This window comes from Rana temporaria, chromosome 1 (genome assembly GCF_905171775.1).
Source record: "Rana temporaria chromosome 1, aRanTem1.1, whole genome shotgun sequence".
In the NCBI taxonomy this organism is placed as follows: Eukaryota; Metazoa; Chordata; class Amphibia; order Anura; family Ranidae; genus Rana; species Rana temporaria.
In genome coordinates this window covers 105,032,158-105,058,380 of record NC_053489.1, presented here as the reverse complement: position 1 = coordinate 105,058,380, position 26,223 = coordinate 105,032,158, and the positions used below count along the sequence as shown (strand labels likewise).

The 26,223-nt window shown below is 46.3% G+C and overlaps 1 protein-coding gene across 2 annotated transcripts in view; it reads left to right on the top strand.

Annotated features, from left to right (window-relative positions):
- The window catches only part of TNPO1 (transportin 1), a 230,386-nt gene that overhangs the window by 132,106 nt on the left and 72,057 nt on the right, over window positions 1-26,223 (top strand). For both annotated transcript variants that reach the window (XM_040341460.1, XM_040341459.1), the window contains exons 12-14: window positions 9,118-9,343; window positions 10,423-10,594; window positions 18,403-18,489. In XM_040341460.1, coding sequence (XP_040197394.1) covers window positions 9,118-9,343; window positions 10,423-10,594; window positions 18,403-18,489 — 485 coding nt within the window. The remainder of the gene's footprint in view (window positions 1-9,117; window positions 9,344-10,422; window positions 10,595-18,402; window positions 18,490-26,223) is intronic.

Sequence of the window (26,223 nt, the reverse complement as noted above, 5' to 3'; positions counted from 1 at the left end):
AAAACGCTGACCTCCTCGTGGGTTCCAGGCCTGCGGCTGCAGGAACAGAGAGGCCCTTCCTCCCAACCCCCCCCCCGTCGGCGGGCGCGCGCGCGGTGCGCGTGCACGTGTTATAGACGCATTTGGCGCCGTTTTAGCTGGGGGGGAAGGGCGGGTCAGTGGTTTAAGGAAGGGGCGGCCCTTCCTTAGATGCCACAGCTCATTCAATACTTGGCTTGAGGGAGGAAGGACTGGAGTGAAGCACGGGGCGCTGAGGACACACAGTGGCCAGAAAGAATACTACAGTCTTCAGAAGATTGTGGTTTAGCCTAGGAATAGGCTGTTTTTTCTTTTCCATCTCATAGTCTTTTCTTTGGCAATACTACTCAGGGGGATAGAATGTTTTTTCTTGCCTAGATTGAAAAAAAAAAAAAAAAAAAAAGGAAAAGTTTTTCTTTGAAAAAAAAAAAAAAAAAAAAAAAAAAGTGTCATCTGGGGAAGAGGTAACATTTTTTATTCCCCAAACAGGTGTCTGGGCATTTAACTATTTATAAGTCCCAGGTACCAATAAGTAGCAGGTGTACCTCGGTATTGTACCATGGCATCAAGGAACAAGTCAGAGGGTACAAAAGGTGGGGATTCCCCCACAGATTCTGAGGTCTCGGATAGAGCTATGCCGCTGCTTTCCCCACTGGGAGCCTTTGGGCCATCGGGATCTGGGACTGGAGCTGACGCGAGTCAACCCAACCCTAAGATGGTCACGGAGGAGGTGTTACTCACCTCTTTAAATGAAATGCGGAGAAGCATGGGAGAAATGATAGCCGCAGCTATGCGGGGTAGTAAGCGGAATAGATCTCCGTCACCCGTGCGCGGACCCTCGGAAGAGGAGGTCCTTTCCTCTGGGGAATTGGACAACCTCTTGGACAAGGACCAAGTAGGTTCAGGGATCGAGGATCCGGATACTGAGGAATCTGGGGCAGTCTCCCTGTGGGAGAGCTGGTGGATTCAAGGCTTGACGGACTTGGTCCATAAGGCATTCAACCTGCCTGTACCAGATCTCCAGGTATCAACGGTTTCAGCTTTGGGCTCACTGAGGGCGCCTCAAAGCAGTGCTGTGTTTCCGATCCATCCTCTATTGGAGGGAGTCTTGTTCCAAGATTGGAACAAACCAGACAAGGTTTTCTTACCACCTAAGAAATTTTCTGTCTTGTATCCTATGGAAGAAAAGTTTTACAAGAGATGGGCTTCTCCTGCAGTAGACGCAGCCATCTCATGTGTTAACAAGTCGTTAACATGCCCTGTAGAAAACGTACAGGTTTTCAAAGATCCAGTTGATAAGCGCTTGGAAGCACTACTTAAGAACTCCTTCACTTCTGCAGGGGCAGTAGTACAGCCAGCCGTGGCTGCGATTGGAGTCGCTCAAGCTTTATCGGATCAATTTAAGCAAATGCTTGAACTTATTCCTGCCGAGCAGGCAGAAGAATTTTCGGATGTCCCTAAGGCCATATGTTTTACGGTAGACGCAATCAAGGATTCTATCCAGCAAGCGTCACGTTTATCGTTATCCCTTATCCATATGAGAAGGCTCTTATGGTTAAAAAGCTGGGAGGCTGAGCCCCCATGCAAGAAGCTCCTGGTAGGGTTCCCCTTCCATGGAGGACGGCTCTTCGGAGAGGACCTAGATAAATACATTCAGACCATTTCAAGCGGCAAGAGTACTCTCTTGCCAACTAAGAAGAAGGTTCAGGGGCCTGCGTTTAAACGACAGTCCTCCCCTGGGCAGGGGCCCTCTAATGCCAAGCAGTATCGACGGCCTCCTGCAAGAACAAACTTCGGCTTCAACAGCAGATCACAAGGACAGGCTGTTAGAGGCAAGAGGCAGTGGTTTCGCAAACCAGCAAAACCAGCCCCCAAGTCTACCTTATGAAGGGGCGCCCCCACCCACGAAGGTGGGGGGAAGGCTGCGACTCTTTTCGGAGATTTGGGAAGCCAGCATTCCCGACGAGTGGGTACGGTCTTCCGTGGCCACAGGCTACAAGCTAGAGTTCCTAAGGTTTCCTCCTCCTCATTTCCAGGAGTCGAGGATTCCAAACGATCTGGAGAAAGGAGCCGCATTAAGATCGGCTCTAGATCATCTACTTTCCCAGGAAGTAATAGTAGAGGTACCAGTCCTGGAACAGGGACTGGGTTTCTACTCCAACCTATTCATCATCCCAAAGCCCAATGGAGATGTCAGGCCAATTTTGGACCTAAAGATGGTAAATGCATACTTAAGGGTCCGCTCATTTCGGATGGAATCCGTGCGGTCAGCAGCTGCCACACTCCAAAAGGACGACTTCATGGCGTCCATAGACATAAAGGATGCCTACCTTCATGTTCCAATTTATCAGCCACATCAAAGATATCTACGCTTTATGGTGGCTTCACGTCATTTCCAATTCGTGGCGCTTCCCTTCGGGTTGGCTACGGCCCCCGGGTGTTCACGAAGGTTCTAGCTCCAATCCTAGCCAAGCTAAGGATCCAAGGGGTCACGATCCTAGCATACCTGGACGACCTCCTAGTCATAGACCACTCGTCTCCCGGCTTGGAGCGAGCAGTGGCCCTCACGGTCCAATACCTCGAGAGGTTCGGCTGGGTCCTAAATCGAGAAAAGTCAGCATTCCAGCCCACAAGGCAGTTGGAATATCTCGGCATGAGATTAGACACAGAACAACAAAGGGTGTTCCTACCTCTGAGGAAGGTCAAAGCCATCAAGGAATTAATCCTACTGGTTCTAAGCAAGAAAGAACCGACTATTCGCCTATGTATGAGACTACTAGGCAAGATGGTGGCTACATTCGAGGCGGTACCATACGCCCAGAGCCACACTCGCATCCTGCAGGCAGCCATCCTGTCAGCATGGAGCAGAAGGCCACAGGCCTTGGATATCCCGTTGCCACTCTCATCAAGAGTCCGGCAAAGTCTGTGTTGGTGGTTAGACCCTCAGAATCTACTGAAGGGAAAGTCTTTCAGCCCAGTAGCTTGGAAGATAGTGACCACAGACGCCAGCCTGACGGGCTGGGGAGCAATTGTGGATGGTTCCACTCGCCAAGGTATTTGGGCAAAGCCAGAGAAGCTGTTACCCATCAACATCTTGGAGCTCAGAGCTGTTCGACTAGCCCTCAGGGCTTGGACGTCGAAATTGCAGGGGTTCCCGGTGAGAATTCAATCAGACAATGCCACGGCAGTGGCATACATAAATCACCAAGGGGGAACCAGGAGTCAGGCCGCTCAGAGAGAAGTGAGCTTGATTCTCCTATGGGCAGAGGCTCATGTGCCCTGCATATCGGCAATATTCATTCCCGGAGTGGACAACTTTCAGGCGGACTTCTTAAGCCGCCAGACTCTATGGCCGGGGGAATGGTCTCTGCATCCACAAGTCTTTCAAGCACTCTGCCAAAGATGGGGAGTGCCGGACGTGGATATCATGGCATCGAGACTCAACAAGAAGCTAGACAGGTTCATGTCCCGCTCAAGGGATCCGATGGCCTGCGGAACCGATGCTCTGGTTTGCCCTTGGCATCAGTTCAAACTTCTTTATGCGTTTCCCCCGCTCCAGTTACTACCCCGCCTGCTGCGCAGGATCAGGGTGGAGCGCATACCAGTCATCCTGGTAGCTCCAGCATGGCCCAGAAGGGCATGGTACTCACTAATCCTAAGGATGGTAGTGGGAAACCCTTGGACTCTGCCTCTAAGGCCAGACCTGCTATCGCAAGGTCCGATCCTCCACCCTGCCTTACGGCATCTAAATTTGACGGCCTGGAAGCTGAATCCTTGATTCTCAGGGGTAGAGGTCTGTCTCAGAAGGTAATCTCTACCCTAATCAGAGCCAGGAAGCCGGTCTCTAGGGTGATTTATCACAGGGTCTGGAAGGCCTATATAGGCTGGTGCGAGTCCAAGCTATGGCTTCCTCGCAGGTTCACCATAGATAGAGTTTTAAGTTTTCTCCAGCTAGGAGTGGATAAAGGATTGGCATTAAGCACAATCAAAGGACAGATTTCTGCCCTGTCAGTGTGGTTTCAGCGGCCGCTGGCCACCCACTCGCTGGTTAAGACCTTCCTTCAAGGGGTCTTACGTATTAAACCTCCAGTTAAATCCCCGCTTTGTCCGTGGGATTTAAATCTTGTTCTGTCAAGTTTACAGAAACAACCGTTTGAGCCGTTGGCTGAAGTTCCTTTGGTTCTACTGACAAGGAAGTTGGTATTTTTGGTTGCCATAGTTTCCGCAAGAAGAGTTTCGGAACTGGCAGCCTTATCCTGTAAGGAACCATATCTTATATTTCATAAGGACAAGGTCGTTCTCCGCCCTCATCCTTCCTTCCTACCGAAGGTCATATCCAGTTTTCATTTGAACCAGGATTTGGTATTACCATCCTTCTTCCCTAAACCTACTTCCAGAAAGGAAGGGTTGCTGCATACCTTGGATATTGTCAGGGCCATGAAGGCCTATCTTAAAGCTACAGAGAAAATCCGAAAAACAGATGTGCTGTTTATTCTACCGGATGGGCCCAAGAAGGGGCAGGCAGCTGCAAAGTCCACCATTTCTAGGTGGATTAAGCAATTAATCACTCAGGCCTACGGCTTGAAAGGGTTGCCTCCTCCAGTATCATTAAAGGCTCATTCTACTAGAGCCATGGGCGCCTCCTGGGCAGCACACCACCAGATCTCTATGGCTCAAGTTTGCAAGGCGGCAACCTGGTCTTCTGTCCACACATTTACAAAATTCTATAAGTTGGACGTAAGAAGGAATACTGATACTGCCTTCGGGCAGGCAGTGCTGCAAGCTGCAGTTTGAGACCCTCGGATTCCGGGGGCTCCTCTTTTTTTGAGTTAAATTTAAAATTTAAGATTATTTTTTCTCAAATAAGTTGGATTTATTATGATTTGAGTATATCTCTAAATTAAATCCTTTTGTCTTGGAGATGTTCTCCCTCCCCTCATTGTAAGCATTGCTTTGGGACATCCCATATAGTAATGAATGCCGCTCTGTGTCCCGTGATGTAACGATAAAGAAAAAGAGATTTTTAATACAGCTTACCTGTAAAATCTTTTTCTTGGAGTACATCACGGGACACAGAGCTCCCACCCCTCTTTTTGAGGACCATTTTGGGAGGCATACTGCTTGCTACAAAACTGAGGTACTCCTCCTATGGGAGGGGGTTATATAGGGAGGGGCATTTCCTGTTTGAAGATTGCCAGTGTCTACACCTGAAGGTACTCCATATAACCCATATAGTAATGAATGCCGCTCTGTGTCCCGTGATGTACTCCAAGAAAAAGATTTTACAGGTAAGCTGTATTAAAAATCTCTTTTTTTATCTTAATGCATTCCATGCATTAAGATAAACCTTTTGTGTGTAGCAGCCACCCCAACACCCCCCTAATTACTCAAGCCCCATCTCTCTCCAGCAATGTCCACGAATGTCTAAGCCGTCCAGGACACTCCTCCTGATTGGCTGAGACATAGCAGCCACGCCATTGGCTCCTGCAGCTGTCAGCCAATAAGAGCAGAGGGGGGCGGGGCTCCGTGTCTGAATGGACACACGGAGCTGTGACTGTGATCTCCAGTGTCCCCATAGAAAGCTGCTGACTGTGGGGGAACTCGATAGGAGGTAGTGGCCAGGTGCAGCAAAGAGGGACCCGAGAAGAGGTGGAATCTGGGCTGCTTTGTGCAAAACCGACTGCACAGAGGAGGAAAGTAGATCCATTTTTTTTTTTAAATGATACTTCACTGATTTAGTTGATTCATATGGGGAAGAACTTAATCACCTTTTGTTGTGTGTTTTTTTTTTTTTTTTTTATGGTTTAAGTGCTGCAAAATGTGTTTATTTTTGCCATTTCTGGGTCTGTATCTCAACCTTTTTTGCTGGCAATCTCTTGGTTCACCTTTTTAGAGATGACTTGATATATGTAGATTTTTTTTTTATGAGATGTGCCTCTTTTTGTTTTTGTTCTGTTCTATGGGGGAAATATATTGTCTAGTGTTTGTCCCTTTTGCAACATACAGTAGGTTTTAAGCAGCTTTAGATTCATTTATCTGTTGAAATTTTGATGTGACATGGATATCCATGATTGTTAAGTTTAATCATTTTTATGTATGGAAATGTGGTATTTGTGCAATTAAGATACAGCAGTAATTCTTTAAAGGCTAGTTCGGGGATATGCAATTAGTGGACCTCCAGCTGTTGCCAAACTACAAATCCCATGAGGCATAGCAAGACTCTGACATCCACAAGCATGACACCCAGAGACAGAGGCATGATGAGACTTGTAGTTTTGCAACAGCTGGAGGTCCACTAATGGCATATCCCTGCGCTAGTTGAACCTTTAGTTTAAATCTACTTAATACGTTCCAGGTGCTTCAAAACAAAAGCTTGTTTTACGTGCAGTGATATTAGAAAAGCCTGTCCTGTCCGCTGCCAGCAGCTATAGAGCGAGACCCTTGCTCTCTGTGTAAAAGCAGTATTCTCTGAGAGCTCACACACACCCTGCTGGATTGAGAGCTCTGGCTTGGCTGCACAAGGGGGTGTGTTGAATTTCTGCAGTGAAATTTCTGCTTACCCCTAGAGCAATGGTCCTGCTCTACTTCATGCTGACAGGACACAAGATTTCCTACTCGGGCTCTGGCTATGTTAGATGGAAAATGCAATGTAGGCTGAGGAACTGCCCAAGATTCGAACCTGTATGGGCAGGCCGAATGTACCAAATTGATCAACTTGGGTATAACCAGTTTGTTGCATTTACGTGTGATTATAGTGAGCAGCTGCCATAGCCACTTGGTGTAATCACTGTCTTCTACTGGTGGGGACGGCCCCCTTCCCTGGGGGGAACACAATGTGTCGGCAATAGCGATTTCACTGTCAGCACTGTCTGTGTTAATGGGGTATTTTGTGCGAATTTCTTTCCTGTAACCTGTGGTTGCAGGAAAGATCTTAGGCAGGTCACAGGCTGTGCAAGTATATTAAATGCCTTTTTTTTTTTTTTTTTATGCACCTGGGATGTGTTTTTGACCATTTAAACTGAAGGTTCATTTAGGGCAGTGGTTCTCAACCTGGGGGTCGGGACCCCCTCGGGGGTCGAATGAGGATTTGCCAGGGGTCACCAAATCCTGGTCTGTTCCTGAAGCCTGCATCACTCTCCCAGCAGTTTTGCTATCCCTGGAGCCTGTGGCCACCCAGATGGGTTGTTCCTGGAACCTGCAGCCGCCCACACTGCCTCTTCGCAGTCGCCCATTCATTTCATGGCATGGCTGAGGGGCAAAGGCTAGAAGTCAGCTGACTGGTGAGGAATGTGAAGTGGGAGGGCCTGGAGGAGACCCTGTCTCCTGATTTCGGCATCAGTGTCACTGCTACGAGACGCCACGAAGTCGGAAACACAGTGAGTGACACTACCTGTGATTATAGTTGCCATTAAAAAGACTCAGGGAGCGCTAAATGTCTGTGGGTTAGGGGCGCAAATTACTTGTCTTGCCTTGGGGGATGACAGCCCACACTACAAAAATTATTTTATTGTTAGGGGTCCCCACAACTTGGGAAATTTTATGAAGGGGTCACGGCACTAGGAGGTTGAGAACCACTGATTTAGGGGGTTAAAGTGGAGGTTCACCCAAAAAATAATTTTTTAACATTAGCTTGAGGCTAATTATGCGAAGCAGAATCGGGTGTTTATTTTAAAATCAATGCAGTACTTACCGTTTTAGAGATCGATGTTCTCCTGCCGCTTCCGGGTATGGGCTGCGGGACTGGGCGTTCCTATTTGACAGCCTTCCGACGGTCGCATACAGCGCGTCACGAGTAGCTGAACGTTGGTGCGCAGGCGCCGTATAGAGCCGCACTGACGTTCGGCTTCTTTCGGCAACTGGTGATGCGCTGTATGCGACCGTCGGAAGGCCGTCAATCAAATGGGAACGCCCAGTCCCGAAGATCATACCCGGAAGCCACAGAGAACATCTATAATCTAAAACGGTACGTACTGCATTGATTTTAAAATAAACACCCGATTCTGCTTCGCATAATTAGCCTCAATCTAATGTTACATTTTTTTTTTTCAGGTGAACTCCCGCTTTAAAGGATCACTAAAGGAAAAAAAATGTTGTGATAAAATGACTGTTTACATGGTATAGAGACATAATAGTTAAATGATTCCTTTTAAAAACGATTGAAAAGCAATTCAATTCAATCATATATTTTACCTTGGTTTCTACTTTCGTTTCTCTGCTCTTCACTTCCTGCTTCTCTGCACTGTTCATGTGACCATAGTGCTTAGTAGAACTACATTTCCCAGTATCCTTTGCAGGTTAAAAAAATCGGGCATGAGAGCTCTCTCACAGTTTTTGCATAAACCGCCCACTATACCTCCCACTATACCTCCCCACTGATGATTATTCAAAGCTTCTAAACACACACACACAAAGCCATACATGCTTCTCCCAGTCTTCTTCCCCTTACAGTATATTACACTGACTTTAAGATTTTACATTATTTTTGAGCTTGTCTGCAAGGTTTTCTCCGTTCAGGTGCTGCTTGCAGTAAACTCAGTGTAGTGTGTTCGATATGGAAGTTTTACACTTAGCAAGGGGGCGGGGTCCAGGCAGGGCAGTGGTTTCCTAAAACGAAACTTATTGAAAGAGAGGAGGTGCTGGTGTGTTAGACACACCCAGTAATTCACACCTCCTTGCTGTTTGGGAAACGTGCACAGTGTTCACATGCACAGTTGTAGTCTCCAGGAGGGGGGCGAGCACGTTTGTCCACACACCAGGAATCCCCTCGCTCTGCCATGCTTTTCTTACCCAGACAACCAGGAAGTAGGGAGAACAGAAAAGCCATACAAGAACATCTGTGCTAAAACGAACAATGAGGGCATGACAACAGCACTGCACTAAGGTAAAGGAAGCTATTTAGCTAATAAAATGTTTTCCTTTACTGACCCTTTAAGCTGTAACAGTGCATAAACGTCATAAAGACCATTTGACCCCTTCTTCCCACTTTTACTCTATAGATGGCTTGAAAAATGTAAATGGGGGTAAACGGCAACTTTTGTCAGTGATAAAATGTATGCAGATTACATGATTGTCAATGATTGCTCATGTTTTGTGTTCTAGGTTGTATGCAGGGTATGATTCCTTACCTTCCTGAGCTGATCCCCCATCTTATTCAGTGCCTTTCTGATAAAAAGGCTCTTGTGCGTTCCATTACTTGCTGGACCCTTAGCCGCTATGCACACTGGGTAGTCGGCCAGCCCCCAGACATGTATTTAAAGCCATTAATGACAGAGCTGCTAAAACGCATTCTTGACAGCAACAAGCGAGTACAAGAAGCTGCTTGCAGGTATGCTTACGTTTAGTGTTTTTATATCCAATGTTTTTGTTCAGAATTGCAAGAGATTAGGTATCGTATGCCTTACTGGTGTTAGGCTCTATGTACACGGGACGCTTTTACAACTTGCTGTGTTTACATGCCGCATTTAGCGCCGTCTTACTGCGTTTGCATTTAGAAGCGTTTCAATATATTTTTTTTATGGGGAAAAAAGCCTATAAACTAAACGCGGGTTACCGCATTTAGTCGCGGTTGGCATCTGAAACGTGGAAATCTTCTGCACCTGAACCCATTTTTTTCCTTTCAAAGAAACGCTGTTAAACGCAAATGCCTGGAATGGAGGTGAATAGTTCCGCTTTAAATTGATTGTAAAGGTTTGTTTTATTTTATTTTTTAAAACGACAAACATGTAATACTTACCTGCTCTGTGCAAGAGTTTTGCACAGAGCAGCCCCAATCCTCCTTTTCTGTGGTTCCCTGGCGGCGCTCCTGACTCGCTCTTTTCATCGGGTGCCCCCACATAGAGCCATGTTCCATTGGGGCATGCTCCTGAGTCCTGCTGTGTCCATTGGCACAGACAGCAGGACTTTGCCCTGTCCCCTGTCACTGGATTTGATTGACAGCAGTGGGAGCTAATGGCTCTTGCTGCTAATCAATCTATCCAGTGAGGATGGAGACAACGACTGGAGTCGCTGGGCTCCTGCACATCACTGGAATGGATTGGCTCAGGTATGGAAAGGGCGGGGGGTCTCTAGGGGCAGTACAGCAGAGAAAGTTTTTCACCTTGATGCATAAATTTAGGGTGAAAGACCTTGAGGCTTTACAACCCCTTTTAGACTCCCAGGATTTAATGCTTTAGCGTTTTAGCTTTAGTTGCTGCATGCTTGTTCTAGGCCTGTAAATCATAAACGATTTGAAGTCTAACAGTCAAACTAAATTTTCAGTATATGAGCGTTCAACTACTTGATGAAGCAAAAGACGTGTGCTAGATGTTAAGTAGCATCTGATGTTTGTGTATACAAAGCTTATATATACTCTGTGGTATAATTTTTCTGATGTTTAGCTAAGTGTCCGTTTTTGTATTCCTTTAGTGCCTTTGCTACTTTAGAAGAGGAAGCTTGTACTGAGCTTGTTCCCTACTTAGCTTACATTCTGGATACATTGGTCTTTGCATTCAGTAAATACCAGCACAAAAACCTTCTCATCCTTTATGATGCTATAGGAACATTAGCGGATTCCGTTGGACATCACCTAAATAAGGAAGTGAGTACATAAAGTTCTTCATGTCAGCTTTTGTACTGGCTGTTAGATTTTTCATATACAAAGAAATTTAGTAAAAACTTTTAAGAATTGGTGGTTTTGAAATATCAAGTTTTATACAGCTGTGCTCAAAAGTTTGCACACCCTGGCAGAAATTGGGAAATTTGGGCATTCATATTAAAAATTACTGATCATGCCAAAAAACTTTTTAAGGATAGCAATCGCATTAAGCCATTTATTATCAGTTTTTTTGGATCCTTTTTAAATCATAATAGGAATCAAATGACCCTGATAAAAAGTTTACATGCACTGGAATGTTTGGCCTTGGTACAGACATAGGTTGCACACACAGGTTAAAATGGCAATTAAAGGTTAATTTCCCACATTTGTGGCTTTTTAAATCACAATTAGTGTCTGTGTTTAAATAGTCGATGTGTTTGTTGGCTCTCGCATGGATGCACTAAGCAGGCTAGACACTGAGCCATGAGGATGATAGAAAAGAACAGTCAAAAAGACCTGTGTAACAAGGTAATGAAAAGGATATAAAAAGATATCCAACACCCTGAATATGCCAGTCAGTACTGTTTAATCACTTATTAAGAAGTGGAAAATTTGGGGATCTCTTGATACCTAGCCATGATCAGGAAAAAATTAATTTAATGAATTAAAAAATAAATAAACTAACCAGTAAAGTTGGCCCAATTTTTTTTGTATAATGTGAAAGATTTTACGTCGTGAGAATCGTGATCTTTATTCTAAGCAAACAAAATCGTGATTCTAATTTTTGCCAGAATCGTGCAGCTCTAACTTCTGTACACTCGATCAGATAATCCGACGATGCACAATTTTAAAGCATGCTAGCCAACATTTGTTGGCGGAAAATACAACAATTGTCCGATGGAGCATACAAATGGTCATATTTTCCGACAATAGCCTGCCATCACACAATTCCCATTGAAAAATGCGATTGTGTGTACTGGCCTTTAGGGTTTACAACTACTATACCTCTTCTGACAGTCATTGCATCCAGATACAAAATTCCTGCACAGATAAACTGATCTTTATAGTTATCAAGATTTGCTTTTCCTCTATTTTCTGGCTTTATTGATCGAAAATGTTGTAACAACCAGCTCACCCAACATGTTCATCTAGGCCAGTGGTTCTCAACCTGGGGTCGGGACCCCCTCGGGGGTCAAATGTTGATTTGTCAGGGGTCACCGAATCCTGGGCTGTTCTCGCACCACTCTCCCAACTGTTTTGCGGCTGCCCAGCAGGGCTGTACCTGGAGCCTGTGGCCCCCCAGCTGGGCGGTTCCCGGAGCCCACGGCCACCCACTCAACCTCTTCACAGCCGCACATTCAGTTCACGGCATGGCTGGGGGGCAGAGACTAGAGGTAAGTTGACATGTGAGGTGGGAGGGGCTGGAGGAGACCTGATTTCAGCAAAGGTGTCACTGCTACGAGACACCACAAAGTCAGAGACACAGTGAGTAATACTACCTGTGATTATAGTTGTCATTAAAAGTCCCCACTACAGTTCTCCGATCAGCAGATGACTTTGATCAAGAGCACCTATATTGGCTGAACAGAACTTCCCCCAGCATTGCCACTTATCCCATCCCCCCCCCCTCCACCAAAGAGTAAAAGAAGGAATAAAAATAGAGAATACATGGAAGGGAGGGAAAAAAAAGTGAGGAAGAAAGAAAGAGGGATGGGTGAAAAAAAATAGGAAATTAGGATAGAGAGAGATACAAGGGAAAGAAAAGAGAACAAAGAGAAAGAGTGGTACATCCTAAAATTTACCATATGAGGTTTTAATACTGTACGAGTGGAGGGGACTCAGGGAGCGCCATGCTACAAAAATAATTTTACTGTTAGGGGGCCCCACAACTTGGGAAATTTTATTAAGGGGTCACGGCACTAGTGAGGTTGAGAACCACTGATCTAGGGATATATCCTGCTTGCATGATCTTTGTGCACTTCCATGTAGTAGATGCAAATGTTCCAAAATATTTTGGCACTACAAAGGAAGATAAAATGCAATCTTAATATAAAATGGATTTGATCTTAATGCAGTTAGCCATTAATACTACTGTATGTGTGTTAAATACTGTTTATGGTATTACCGATATTCTGTAAATTAAATTGGCGAGAAAAGTTCTGAAGTAGTTCGGTTTTTGTGTAAAAACTCAAAAATGTATTTAATAAAATGGCAAAATATTCCAAAAACAAGATCAAAATGTAGAATGTAAAAATAACATCAATAATGTAGTTAGTCTTGGAATGAAAATGTTATAAATGAATGAATGAAAAATTTATAAAGCGCGGCACATGCGAACTGAATCGCTTCTGGGCGCTAGTTGTTCGTGTCTCATGACATCAAAAGAGCAGAGTCTTGATCTGTCTTCTGAAAGTCAGGTGGTTTTCCTCCAACCGAATGCTGGTTGGTAAAGCGTTCCATAGTCTAGGACCTTGAAAGGCAAACCTTCTTTCTCCTTTAGACTTGTTTTTGGTACCTTGACCAGATTTTGGTCGGTGGATCGCAGAACGCGATTCGAGTTGTGAGGTTCTATCTTGTCGCAAAGATATTGCGGAGCCTTCCCATGGATGCACTTGTGTGTCAGGCAGAGTGCTTTGAATGCAATTCTGTCTTTTACTGGCAGCCAGTGAAGGGTTCTCAACGAAGGTGAGATTGATTCCCATTTTTTTTTTCCCAGTCACCAGTCTGGCGGCCGTATTCTGAACGACTTGCAGACGGGAGATTTGGTACTTTGGGAGTTCGAGGTACAGGGCGTTGGCATAGTCCAATCTGGAATTCACGATTGTTCCCACCACGACTGCTACGTCTTCTTTGGGGATAAATGGAATAAGTCTGCGTAGTAGGCGCAACAGATGGTGCGCTCCGCTGACTACTGACCCTATTTGTGCATCTATTGTCATGAAGGTGTCGAAAATGACCCCAAGACTTTTGACTTTGGAGCTAGGGGTGATGATTTGGCCCAGAATGGGCGGCGGTGTCCAGGTTGTTGCCAGTTGACTCTTTCGGCTGGCGTGAAACATAAGGAAATACAAAGAATGGGGGTAGTGGCGCTGTCTGTGTGTTCCCTGTGTGACCAGGGTGTAATCTGGCTAATAAGCCTGTGAGCAGTCCTAACGCTAAGTAGCGAGGATCATAAAGTGAAAGTGGATAACCAAAAATATATAATATTATAATATGTGGTATAATGAAACTAAGTTGCCACTAGATGGCGATAATCTAAATGCCTGTAGTTTGACTGTGATAATCAAAATATTAGTGCAGGTGCACTGGACGGTGTGGCCAGCTAATTAATAGCAAGACATGAAAATAATTAGTTAAATATATTCACACGCCAATGTGTGAAGTGAATGATTCTGAGCAGTGAAAAAAACATATATATATATATATATCATCCACAACTAGCAGCATCAGTTGCCAGTGAGCAAATGTGGTATACTTAATAAATGTGAACAACAAAATAATGTGAAAACCATCTATAAACAATGGATCAGAAAAGTCCTTCCAACTTTTGGCAATAAGTAAATGACAACAAATAAGCAGTTCATTCGATGGGTGTCATCTTAGTGACTTGCTTGGTGAACAAACATAATACTTCAGGTGCAGTCGCTGTGGCTCCGGTGCTCCCCCTTATGTGTCCCCACTCACCAGAGTTGAGCACCCCTACAGGGGTAAAAAGCGTAGATAGGATCTCCACCAAGTGTTCCACAGCTCAGATCTTTAGGCACTGGGTTTCCCGACGTTCCCTTTAAATTCCACAGTGGAGGAAAAATGCTGTCTTTATATACCTCCGCAATAATAAAGAAAATAAAAGATTAAAAAAGGTCCAGGCTGGTAAAATGTACCAGCCGTAGGGTGTAAAAACAAACTGCTGAACCAGCAGTGTTCCCACTAGGCACTTAGCGTCCGGTACTCGTGACGGAGCTGTAGAGCGGCGTGCGTTCCAGCTCGTCTCCCGGAAGTGCGTGGGGGTATGCGTGTATCCGCTTGACGATCGTTTCGTCCAATCACGTCTTCTGAAGCGGGTACACGCCTACCTCTACTTCTGATCTATATAGGAGACGTCAACGTGTAACCACCCTCCCATTTAGAGGCGTTGTCCAATCGGAATTTGTGCAGGGCTCCCTCCAAATTGATGGATTGGGTAGAAGAAAATGTAAATAGATAAATTCCCTTGGGATATTTAAGGTTACCGCGGACTGAGTGGTATGATGCATATGGGGTCAAGCAGCCCCTACATTAATACTCATGCAAGGCATGGCATGGCTATATCACCTCATACAGTCGTTTGAAAACAGTGCATAGATGGTAAAGCATATGGATGAGCAATTATAACGCAGAGTTTCATAAAATAATAGTAATATGGCTAGAGTTAATTGGATAGTCACCCATCATGGATAGATGAACTCCTTATGAAACATAAGGAGTTCTGTTTTTGAACTGTTGAGTTTAAGATAACTCTTAGTCATCCAGTTTTCTATCAAAGAGAGACATTTCTCTAAACTGGGATGATGATCCTTTTTGTCGCAGATGCGAAAATAGATTTGCGTATCGTCTGCATAAGAGTGATAGAGTAGTTCTTGGCTACTGATAATATCAAAAAGAGGGCGAAGATAGATGTTGAAAAGCACCGGCGACAGGGGGGATTCTTGGGGGACTCCACATGACACGGTACGCTTTTCCGACGTGAAAGATCCTAGTTTAACTGATGTTTGTGATCGGTTTTCAAGAAAGGAAGAAAACCATGGTAAATCACCTTCTGCGACTCCTGCTACCGTGGCTAGTCGCATCAGTAACAGTTTGTGGTCTACCGTGTCGAAGGCTGCGCTTAGGTCCAGGAGACAAGATTCACCTTCGTCTGCGGCCTCGAGAGCATCGTCCCATATTTTGAGTAAGGCCGTTTCTGTCCCGTGTCCGGGACGGAAGCCTGATTGTAATGGATCCAGTAGATTGTGGGTATCTAGATGCTGTTGCAGCTGTTGTACCACAACTTTCTCCATTATCTTGGAGAGAACATTTAGGCCTGTTATGGGACGGCGGTGAGTTGGGTCCTTGGGATCCAGGTTAGGTTTTTTCAAGATGGGCTGGATTGTGCCCTCTTTCAACAGGGATGGCACTATGCCTTCCTTAAATGACTGGTTTATAAGCTGTGTGATGGGTGGTGCCAGGATGTCGGCACATTCCTTCAACAGTTTGGTGGGGATGATATCGTTGGGCGATGTGCTGTTCCGCAAAGCACCAATGATATTTTTTGTGGTATCGATAGAGATTGGTTCCAGAGTGAACTTTGTTGATTGTAGACCGTTTCTGTGGGTATTTTGTGGTTGATTGACGGTGGGGTTGTTTTGCATGATGCTTTCCCGGATTCTTTCAATTTTGTTGATGAAGAAATCCGATAGTTCATTACAGAACTCTTGGGTGTCTGAGTTGGGGACTTCAAGACATCCTGGATTCATGGTCTGGGTGACCATCTTGAAGAGCTCGCGGGGACGGTTTAGGGCGCTGTTAATCGCCATAGAAAAATTATGTTTCTTGGCTTTGAAGATTTCTTTATGATATTGTGTTGTTATTGCCTTGTAGGTGATGAGGTTATCCTCTGAAGGGCTTCTTTTCCAGGCGGCTTCCGCCCTTCTGCGCTCTTGCTTCAGAAGCGCCAGCTGGTTGTTGAACCAGCCGGACTTTTTTTTCCGGATGCAGGCTTTGCGTTTCGGTGCTACTAAATCGGCTGACTGTAGCAGGGCTGCGTTTATAGCATCCAGTGTATCTGCGGCTGTTTGATGTGGATGGATTGTTTTGATTCTGTTTCCCAAGGTAGATTTAAAGAGTTCCGAATGGAGCTTCTTCTGAGATCTAGTCCAGTGTATTGTCACCGGCTTGGGTGCTTTTATCACTGGGGGAATTTTGGAGATTATGAAATTAATTGCATGGTGGTCTGTCCATGGCAATGGTTCATTTTCTAAAATGCTTCTTTTCAGATTTTGTCTGAAAATTAGGTCGAGTGTGTGACCTGAAGCATGTGTTGGCCAGCATATAAGTTGCTGTAGCCCTAATCCTTCCAGGTGATTGATGCATGCGTCCGCAATGGGATCCTGTGAGGAGTTGGCCCACAGATTAAAGTCCCCGAGCAGCAAAAGGTGTTTGCTGTTAAGGGTATAAGTGGATATAAACTCCGTTAATGATGGCAGAAGCTGCGATTTTGGCCCAGGAGGCCTATAGCAGAGGAGAATGTGAACAGTCTCCTGGGGGGAAGTTTGAAGTTGAAGAGTAAGGGTTTCCATGAATGGAAGGGGATTTTGAAGGGCTGGCTTAGTGATTGCAATGTGATTCTTGTGAATCACCGCCAGGCCGCCTCCTCTTTGCCCTGTTCTGTTTTCCGTTATAATGCGATAGTTTTCTGGCACCAATTCTCCGAGAATGGTGTTGCAGTCGTCTGAGAGCCAGCTTTCTGTAATAAAGAGGCAGTCTAGATCGTTTTGTAGTAAGAAATCCTGGATTTCTGATCGGTGTTTTACTGCCGATCTTGTGTTGATCAAAGCACATGATATGCGCTTGAGCTGGGTTAAATAGTTGACATTTTTGATGGTCGATCGAATCTCAAAAGTTGCTCTATTTTTAAGGCCTTTTTGGTGACGGCTGGTAATGCTGTTGCGAATTGTCTCAGACCCCGAATAGAGTCCGCAGAGTATCGCAGATTAGCCATTGTCGCCAGTCACCAGGGGGGGGGGGTGATGATTAAATAACAACGGAGGTAGGATTCGCTGAATCCTCCCTCTCGGCCTTGGTCCAGAGGAAGGCAAAAAAAACCTGGCAGTGCTGAGCCAATGTCCTGTCGCAGGGAAAAAAAATTCCTTCCTGATCCCTGAGAGGCGATTGGACATAGCCTTGGATCAAGTACTATTGGATTGAGGTAGGAAGGGGGGATGAGAGGTGTCCCTAATGCTGGGGTGTACCAAGATGGCCGCCGAACTGAGGCACAAGCCTCAGGTTTGGGGCTGTTTAATTAGGTGGGTGAGCTAAAGTATTAATAATCCGGGGAGGATGGGGTCCTCCAGGGATAGGGGGGATGATTCTGGCCAAATTCCGGGGGTTTCCGGGCTGTTTGTATGCCTAAATGCGGCGCGCAGCGGCTGAAGCCGCGGCCTTTCCTAGTTGCCGCGAATGAGGCCGAGTCTGGCGCGGATGCGAAAAAAAGCCGCGAAAGCGCCGGGAGAAGAGCGTTTCTATGAACGCCGGGGGTCCAGACTGATTAAGGGTGGCAAGTGTGGGGTGCGATGCGGCCGAACAAAGGAGTTATAAGCCGCAATTAGTCGCTGAAATGGCTGTCCTGAAAAGGACGGTCATCAGCGATTCCTGGGGGGTGGATGGCCCTGAAAGACAGGGTCTTACCTGAGGAGCGATGGAGGAGAGATGGCCCACGAGGGGGCCCAAGTAGAAGGAGCCGGTCCTATGAGCTGCAGTTGGTTCATGCAGCAGCAAGGTTTGTAGGAACCTGCCTGCCTGTCTGTTGTCTAGTCTACTGTCTGTCTAATCCAGGTGAGAGCAGACTCGTGACGGAAGGTCCGGAGCGTCCTACTCCACCACTGACTGGGTATATAATCTACCTTATTTGTTAATTGATAAATATTAGATTAAAGAAAACTTCTAACACTGTAATTTGTATTGCAGGACTAAGCTTGATATTCTAGATTGTCTGAACACTGATAAAACCGTTATACATATTTGAATCATTACAAGCAGATTGGATATTGTCTAATTTAATCATTTACTTTTGTCAGGAATATATTCAGATGCTGATGCCTCCACTTATTCAAAAATGGAATGTTTTAAAGGATGAAGACAAGGATCTTTTTCCTTTACTTGAGGTAAGTCCTTCTGAGCGTGATGACATAGGTGAGGGATTCTTTTGGTTATTTCAGGAATGCCACGTGTAAGGCTGGCCTGATTTATATGTACCTGTTCAGCATTTTATTGTTTTATGTACGTGCCTCAAGTCTTGGACATAAAGGTGAACAGTAGGGCCGAAACAACTAATTGATTAATTGACAACTAATCGATTATGAAATTAATCGATTACAATTTTCATAATCGATTAACCACTTAAGGACCGCCGCCTGTAAATATACGTCGGCAGAATGGCACGGCTGGGCAGATGGACCTACCTGCACATTTACCCAGTCGCGCGACCCGGGCCGAAGCTCCGGGACCCGCGGGCCCGATCGCTGCTGGGGTCCCGCGATCGGTCCCCAGAACTGAAGAACGGGGTAGAGCCGCGTGTAAACACGGCTTCACTGTGGCGGCTGCATCGATCGTGTCATCCCCTTTATAGGGAGACACAATCAATGACGTCACTCCTACAGCCACACCCCCCTGCAGTTGTAAACACACACTAGGTGAAACATAACCCCTTCAGCGCCCCCTGTGGTTAACTCCCAAACTGCAACTGTCATTTCCACACTAAACAATGCATTTTAAATGCATTTTTTGCTGTGAAAATGACAATGGGCCCAAAAATGTGTCAAAAGCGTCTGCCATAATGTCGCAGTCACGAAAAAAATCGCTGATCGCCACCATTGGCAGTAAAAAATAAAAAAAATTAATAAAAATGCAATAAAACTATCCCCTATATTGTAAACGCTATAAATTTTGCGCAAACCAACCGATAAACGCTTAATGCGTTTTTTTTTTTTTTTATATTTTTGGGGGAGTTTTATTATAGCAAAAAGTAAAAAATATTGCATTTTTTTTTTCCAAAATTGTCGCTCTATTTTTGTTTATAGCACAAAAAAAGAAAAACCGCAGAGGTGATCAAATACCACCAAAAGAAAGCTCTATTTGTGGGAAAAAAAGGACGCTAAATTTGTTTGGGAGCCACGTCGCACGACCGCGCAATTGTCAGTTAAAGCGACGCAGTCCCGAATTGCAAAAAGGGGCCTGGTCCTTTACCTGCATTTTGGTCCAGGGCTTAAGTGGTTAATCGGCCAGTAACATAATGGGGTTAAAAAAATAAAATTAGCCTTTTATAGTACAAAAAAGCAAATCGCTACTGTAAATATTACTTTAACTGTCCCACAGTAAAAAAAATGAACCCCTTACAGTAGCGATTATTTGCTCTTTCTGTACTTATTTTTTTTTTTTTTTTTAACCCCGTTAATGTTACTGAACATCTCAGGCCGGGGTTCACACCTCTGTTTTTGGTGCTTTTTGCAGAAACACACTACAGTTCATATACATGTTTTCCTATGGGACACGTTCACATCCATGATTTTTTTTCCGGCTGCTGCGTATTTGGAAAGGGCAAGGACTTTTTAACGCAAAACGGTGCTATTTTTTTTCTTTTTTTTGGTTCAATATACTTCAATGGAGAATCTGCAGAAAAGCATGTAATGTGTTTTTGCGGCAATTTGTGTTTTGTAATCTGCCCAACAACAAATTGGCCCAAAAAAAATGTAAAACTGCATTTTTTTTTTTTTTAAGGCTATTATCCGATTAATCTAAACAATAATCGGCCAACTAATCGGTTATGAACATAATCGTTAGTTGCAGCCCTAGTGAACAGTGATATCTAAAGTGGTTGTATATCGTTTTTTTTGTTTTAATGTTATATATATATATATATATATGAATATATATATATATATATATATGAATATATATATATGAAAATGACTAAGGGACTTTCATGCTGGGTTCACACATGCGATGTTTGTGCGATGCAAATTCAGCCATACAGATTGTATGACTGAATTTGCATCGCATTCCGACCAAAGTCGTGCCGGACCTTTTTTTGGTTCGTACCATAATCGGATTGCATGGGTGTGAACGATTCCTGTCCCAATTGACAGTTCGCACTGCGATATGCGAACCGATCTGGGGGTGTCATTTACTTTGTATTGACGTCAGCCGGGGAGGAGCAGAGAGACGGGAGTCATGTTAAAGCTGGTAGAAATCTTTTTTATAATTTATTTATAAAGCATAGACACTAGGACACCGCTTTTTATCTGACAGAGAGGATTATATACAGATCAGTTAGTTTTGAAGCAGTGGGGAGAGGAGCAGATCAGGGATGGTGAGAGATGATAGGTGGGGAGGGGGAGAAGGACAGGGGGAGAGCTGCAGATAGCAGCGTATGATGAAGGCACATACGCTGACAACTGTGTCAGGGCTCATCAGCCCTGATATATCGGAGTCAGAGTACAAAGGGGAGGGTAGAAACTGGCAGAATTATCCAGGTATTTCAGGTGATACAGGGGGTCAAAATACACAGTGCAAGCACTGTGCTGTATAACATGGTTTAGCCACTTCAGGACCGAGCCTCTTTCTGAGCTTTGTTGTTTACAAGTTAAAAACAATTTTTTTTTTTTTTTTTTGCTAAAAATTACTTACATTTAAGTAATTTAAATTTTAATTTAAATTTTTTTTCCCTGACACCCTAGAGAATAAAATGGCGGTCGTTGCAATACTTTGTCATACCGTATTTGCGCAGCGGTCTTACAAGCGCACTTTTGTTTTGGAAAAAATACACTTTTTTGACTGAAAAATAAGACAACAGTAAAGTTAGCCCAATTTTATTTTATATTGTGAAAGATAATGTTACGCAGAGTAAATTGACATATAAAGATTTTTCTTTTGTATGCATGTTTTGAGTTAGAGGGGGGTCTGGTGCTAGAATTGCTCTCTCTACCGATCGTGGCGATACCTCACATGTGTGGTTTGAACACCTTTTTCATATGCGGCGCTGCTCACCTATGCGTTTGCTTCTGCACGCGAGCTCGTCGGGACGGGCGGGTTTTTCTTTTTTACACTGTTCTTTTAAAAAAAATTGTGTCACTTTTATTCCTATTACAAGGAATGTAAACATTCCTTGTAATAGAAAAACCATGACAGGTCCTCTTAAATATGATATCTGAGCTCCAAAAGACTATTTGGACTAAAATTCAATAAAAAAAGTCAGTTGAAAAAAAATGGCCATTTGAGAGCTATGGGTGGAAGTGACGCGTGGGGGCCATCGTTCCCCTCACTCGTATCCATGCCCAGGGAGGAGAAGGACCCAATTGCCACCGCCGCTACCGATGGCTCCGATAAGCGTCAGGGCACAGGAGAGCGGCGAGAGGGGGACCCTCTCCCGCCGCCGATAACGGTGATCTTGCGGCTAAACCACCGCAGAGACCACCATTATCGGAAACCAGACAGCCGGCTGAAGATGAGGATACCGGGGTTATGGCAGCTAGCTGCTGCCATAAGAGATATCCCTCTAAGTGCCAACGTATATAGTCGTGCGGCGGTCCGGAAGTGGTTAAAGGAACAGGAATCTTTATTTCTCTTTCGTTCATGGACTGACACAGCCTTAATCTTGACAAAGTGGGTATTGGCCTTCCTTTAGGAGTGACTAGGCAGAAAGTGTTATCAACTTCAAAGCTGAACAGCCCCACCCAGGGGAGCGGTCCTACTGGCTATATCCCCTCAGCCTGCACCAAGCAGCTCAGTTTTTCTGCCTAGTTAAGGAGAAGACATAGGCCTGGAGGCTTTATTTCAAATTTACTTTGGATTTTTGGTTTTATTTTTTCCTGTGATCTTCGAACAACTCCCGCAGGGGGCGACAGGCTGGATCCCAGATCCTTGTAGTCACCCCCCCCCCCCCCCCCCCCAGTGTCGGCCATCGAGCCTGTGCCGACCATAGCTACGCACTGGGTTGTCCACGACAGGCCCGTCGCTCTACAGGTGGCCAGTGAGCTATACGCTCCAGGGCATGCATATGACCGGTTTATAGGGCTGAGTTGCAGCAGCCGGGCCAACCGTCACCATGCGGGAGAGGGTCTGTCTAGGATGCTTCCAGCACAATCCTCAGGAAGGGTAAGTAGTAATCCCCTGCTTCGGCAGGAAGACAGAGCTGGGCATCCCTGGAGAGGTGAGTAAAGGGCTCTATCCCTCCCTTCTCCCCTCCTTTCCCTCCTCCCTAGGCTCTCTTGGGGTCCCCCTGGGGAGTTTCACCTGGGGAACTATAAGTTATGCACTAAATCAGTGTATAAGCTGCATAAGAGCTTCTGCTTACCTGTGTGTCCTGCTCCATGCTGTCGGCGAGCATTTTTGCTGTGATCCATGCTGTATTGCTTTAGTTGCACCTGTGGCCATGTTCTTGTGGCCACATTGTATCGAACTCTATCGACGCTCGGCGGCCATGTTTTTGGTAATTCCTGCTGATGTAGACGGACTGCTGTATTTACTCTGCTGCACTGTGGTTTTCTGCTAAGCGGCCGCTCGGCGGCCTCCACATTTTTTCCCCAGGCTCCCAGATACGGCGGTGCTCTGAACGATCGTTGTTTCATGTGGCCGCACTGGGTAGGCCTCTAGCCGCTGCTCGGCGGCCATTTTCCTGTAGATCCCACACTCATTTATGCTGGCGGCCATGCTTTTGTGGCCCACGCACTGTTGGCCTCTAGTATCAGATCGGCGGCTATTTTACCATCGATCAGACCATTTAAAAACGGCCAGACGAACAGATAAACGCTGCTGACTGATCAGTCTAAAAAAACTGACAAAAGTAGCAGCCCCACAAGCGGCCTTTGATCGTAGCTTTGAACCAGCACAGACCGACAGACACGCTCTTCTAGAGGAAACGGCTCTGCTAGCAAACATCTTACTACTGTTCCTGGGTGGTGAGTCCTCTGGGGGGAACCCCTCATCTCTACTGCCGCTAGGAGGGTGGCTTACTTGCTTGGGGAGTCCCTGTGTCAGGTGTGTGGACAGCATGGCGTCTGAAGCAGACGTTCTTTCCCCCGAGACACCTGAGCTGACAATTGATGCCCCTGCATCCGATGTATCGCTGGACGCTATGTCGGCAATCCTAGATGCCTTTGATGCCAAGGTGGAAGCAGCGCGTGGGAGAACGCTGGCTAGAAAGCGCCCCCTGCCATCTTCTGGGGACAACTCAGATGCAGAGCCGGGTCCAGCTAGCGCTCATGACCCTGGCTCTGAGGTATCTGAGGATGCGGACTAAGATCGCCCAGACAGTGAGGACGACTTCGGACCCAGGTCAGCTTGCGATAGGGCCCTAGTAAGTGACCTTATCACTGCAGTGCGAGATACACAAAAAAACACACAGGAATGCTCACATGAACTCTGCGTGAAGAGTCGGGGTACCCACCCCCGCTGAATGGGCAGACTCACCCCCAGTGGTCTCCTCTGCAGCTGTGGCCGTAGAAGGCCGGTCCTCACGCTCCCCTTTGGGTTCCGTAAGGCAACCCGCACTGCTAAAGTGTTTCCTTGTGTGTCTTATTTAGACAAACTTTTATACAAGGAGTGGGATAAACCACAGAAGGTTTTTTCAGTCCCTAAAAATCTAAGGGTGCGCTACCCTCTTGAAGAGAGTTTCTTGAAAAAATGGACCTCGCCCCCGATAGTGGACCTTCTTGTGTCCAGACTAAAGAAGCTAATCACCATACCCGTGGAGGGGGCTCCCGCCTTCAAAGACCCTGCGGAGAAGAAGGCTGAGGTGATCGTCCGCAACCTGTACACGATAGTGGGTTCGGCGGTACGCCCAACCATAGTTGGGGGCCTGGTGTCTCAGACACTCACGGAATGGGCAAAGATGCTGCTCAGTGGGTTACAAGCACGTTAGGCTTCCGCGAATGAGGTAGTCCTAGCTGACCAACTAGTACAAGGCCTAAAATTCGTTTGTGAATCAGCCTTGGACACTATTCCTCTGCTGGCCAGGGCTTCAAGTCAGGCGGTGGTGTTACGCTGTCTACCTTGGTTAAAGGAGCCACGCCGCAGGCAAGGGCCCTTCTTCACTGCACACAAGCGTTGGTGCGGCAGGTAAAATACCTCAGGCTGATAAAGCGCCTGCTCGGGGACAGAGACGTCCCTGGTTTCGCAAACCCAACAAACCTGCAGACAAAGCTATGTCCGCATGAAGGTTTGCCCCCACCCATCTCTCGGGTGGGGGGGACGTCTTCGCGAATTCGCGGCCCGGTGGACATCTCGGGTCCCAGACCGGTGGGTTTGCGAAGTAGTGTCTTCAGGGTACAAGATAGTTTCTCTCTTGCCCACCAAACCGATTTTTTTCCCTCCAGCTACAACCGGCTCGTCAGGAAGCCCTATTTGGGGCAGTTCAAGACCTGCTGAAACGCGGGGTGGTTATTCCTGTCCCAGTACAGGAACGGTTTCAGGGGTTTTACTCCTATATGTTCATAGTACCGAAAAAGGAGGGTGTTCGCCCAATTCTGGACCTCAGGGCCCTCAATTGCTTCGTGAAGGTACAAAGATTCCGGATGGAATTTGTTCGCCCTGTCGTCACTGCCCTTCAGCCGGGGGACTTTCTGACATCCTTGGACATCAGGGATGCCTATTTACATGTCCCCATATGCACAAAGCATCAGAGATATCTGTGCTTTGCGGTCATGGAAGACCACTATCAATTTGTGGCTCTCCCCTTTGGCCTGGCATCGGCACCAAGGGTGTTCACCAAGGTGCTTGCCCCAATTCTCGCCCTACTAAGACAACGTGGCATCGCTATCGTGGGCTACTTGGACGACCTCCTTTTGAGGGCCGCTTCAGCCTCCGAATTAGAGGTGAGCGTGTCTATAACCTGTCAAACCCTCCGACACTTTGTTTGGGTACTGAACATTCAGAAGTCAGTAATGGTACCGACTCAACGCCTAGTATATCTGGGATTGATTCTGGACTCCTCAGAGACAAAGGTTTTCTTTCCTGTGGAAAAGTAGCAGACCCTCCGGGCTGCGGTGCGGCAGTTGACATCCCAGAAATCGTCGTCAATCCGCTTTTGCATGCAAGTCCTGGGCCTCATGGTAGCTCCCTTCGAGGCGGTACCATATGCGCAATCTCACACTCGAGTGCTACAGAAGGAAATTCTGTCCAGATGAGACAAGTGCCCATCATCCCTGGATTATCAAATCCGGGTGAGCCCACCTGGTCAGGACCTCCCTTGTTTGGTGGCTGACCTCACCGGCACTTCTGTTAGGCTCCACCTGACAGGAAACACAATCAAACAAGAGGTTAAAAACCCCGCCCCTCCCTGTGCTCCTCAGTTTTTTGATTGTTTCCCCACAGCGAAACCGTTTATTTTTCTATTGGACCTAAGGCCAGGAGGTCACCCCCTGGGAGCTGGGCCACATGCCTGGGAAGCCTCTGGGCCCAGTAGGACAAGGACCTTCCTGGGGGGTGTCCCTATGCACTCAGGGGGGCATTAGAAGAACCCCCGTGAGCACTGGTGGACCCTAGGTTAAAATCTACCCTAGAACTCCAGGGGCTAAATTTTCCTCTCTCTCTCTCCCTCCCCCCTACCTGCTGGAGGTCCGGGGATGGGCGCTCTTCCGGTGCTGCCTACCGCCTCCCTGGTGCATTTGCGCGGTTCAGGTTAGTGTTGGGGGAAGCTCTTCTCTGCTCCTGGCTATGCAGCGCCATTTTCCCGGCGTATGTGTGATTCTCTCTAGCGCCGGGAGATGACGTCATGCGCACCGCGTCACTTCCAGCTCCGGCAAGATAGTGGCAGCCATCGGCGTTTTTTTCCCAGCCAGGGAGAGAGGCCTCACAGACTGGTCTCGGTACCGGAGACACACCGCAGCCTGAGAGAGAGGGGC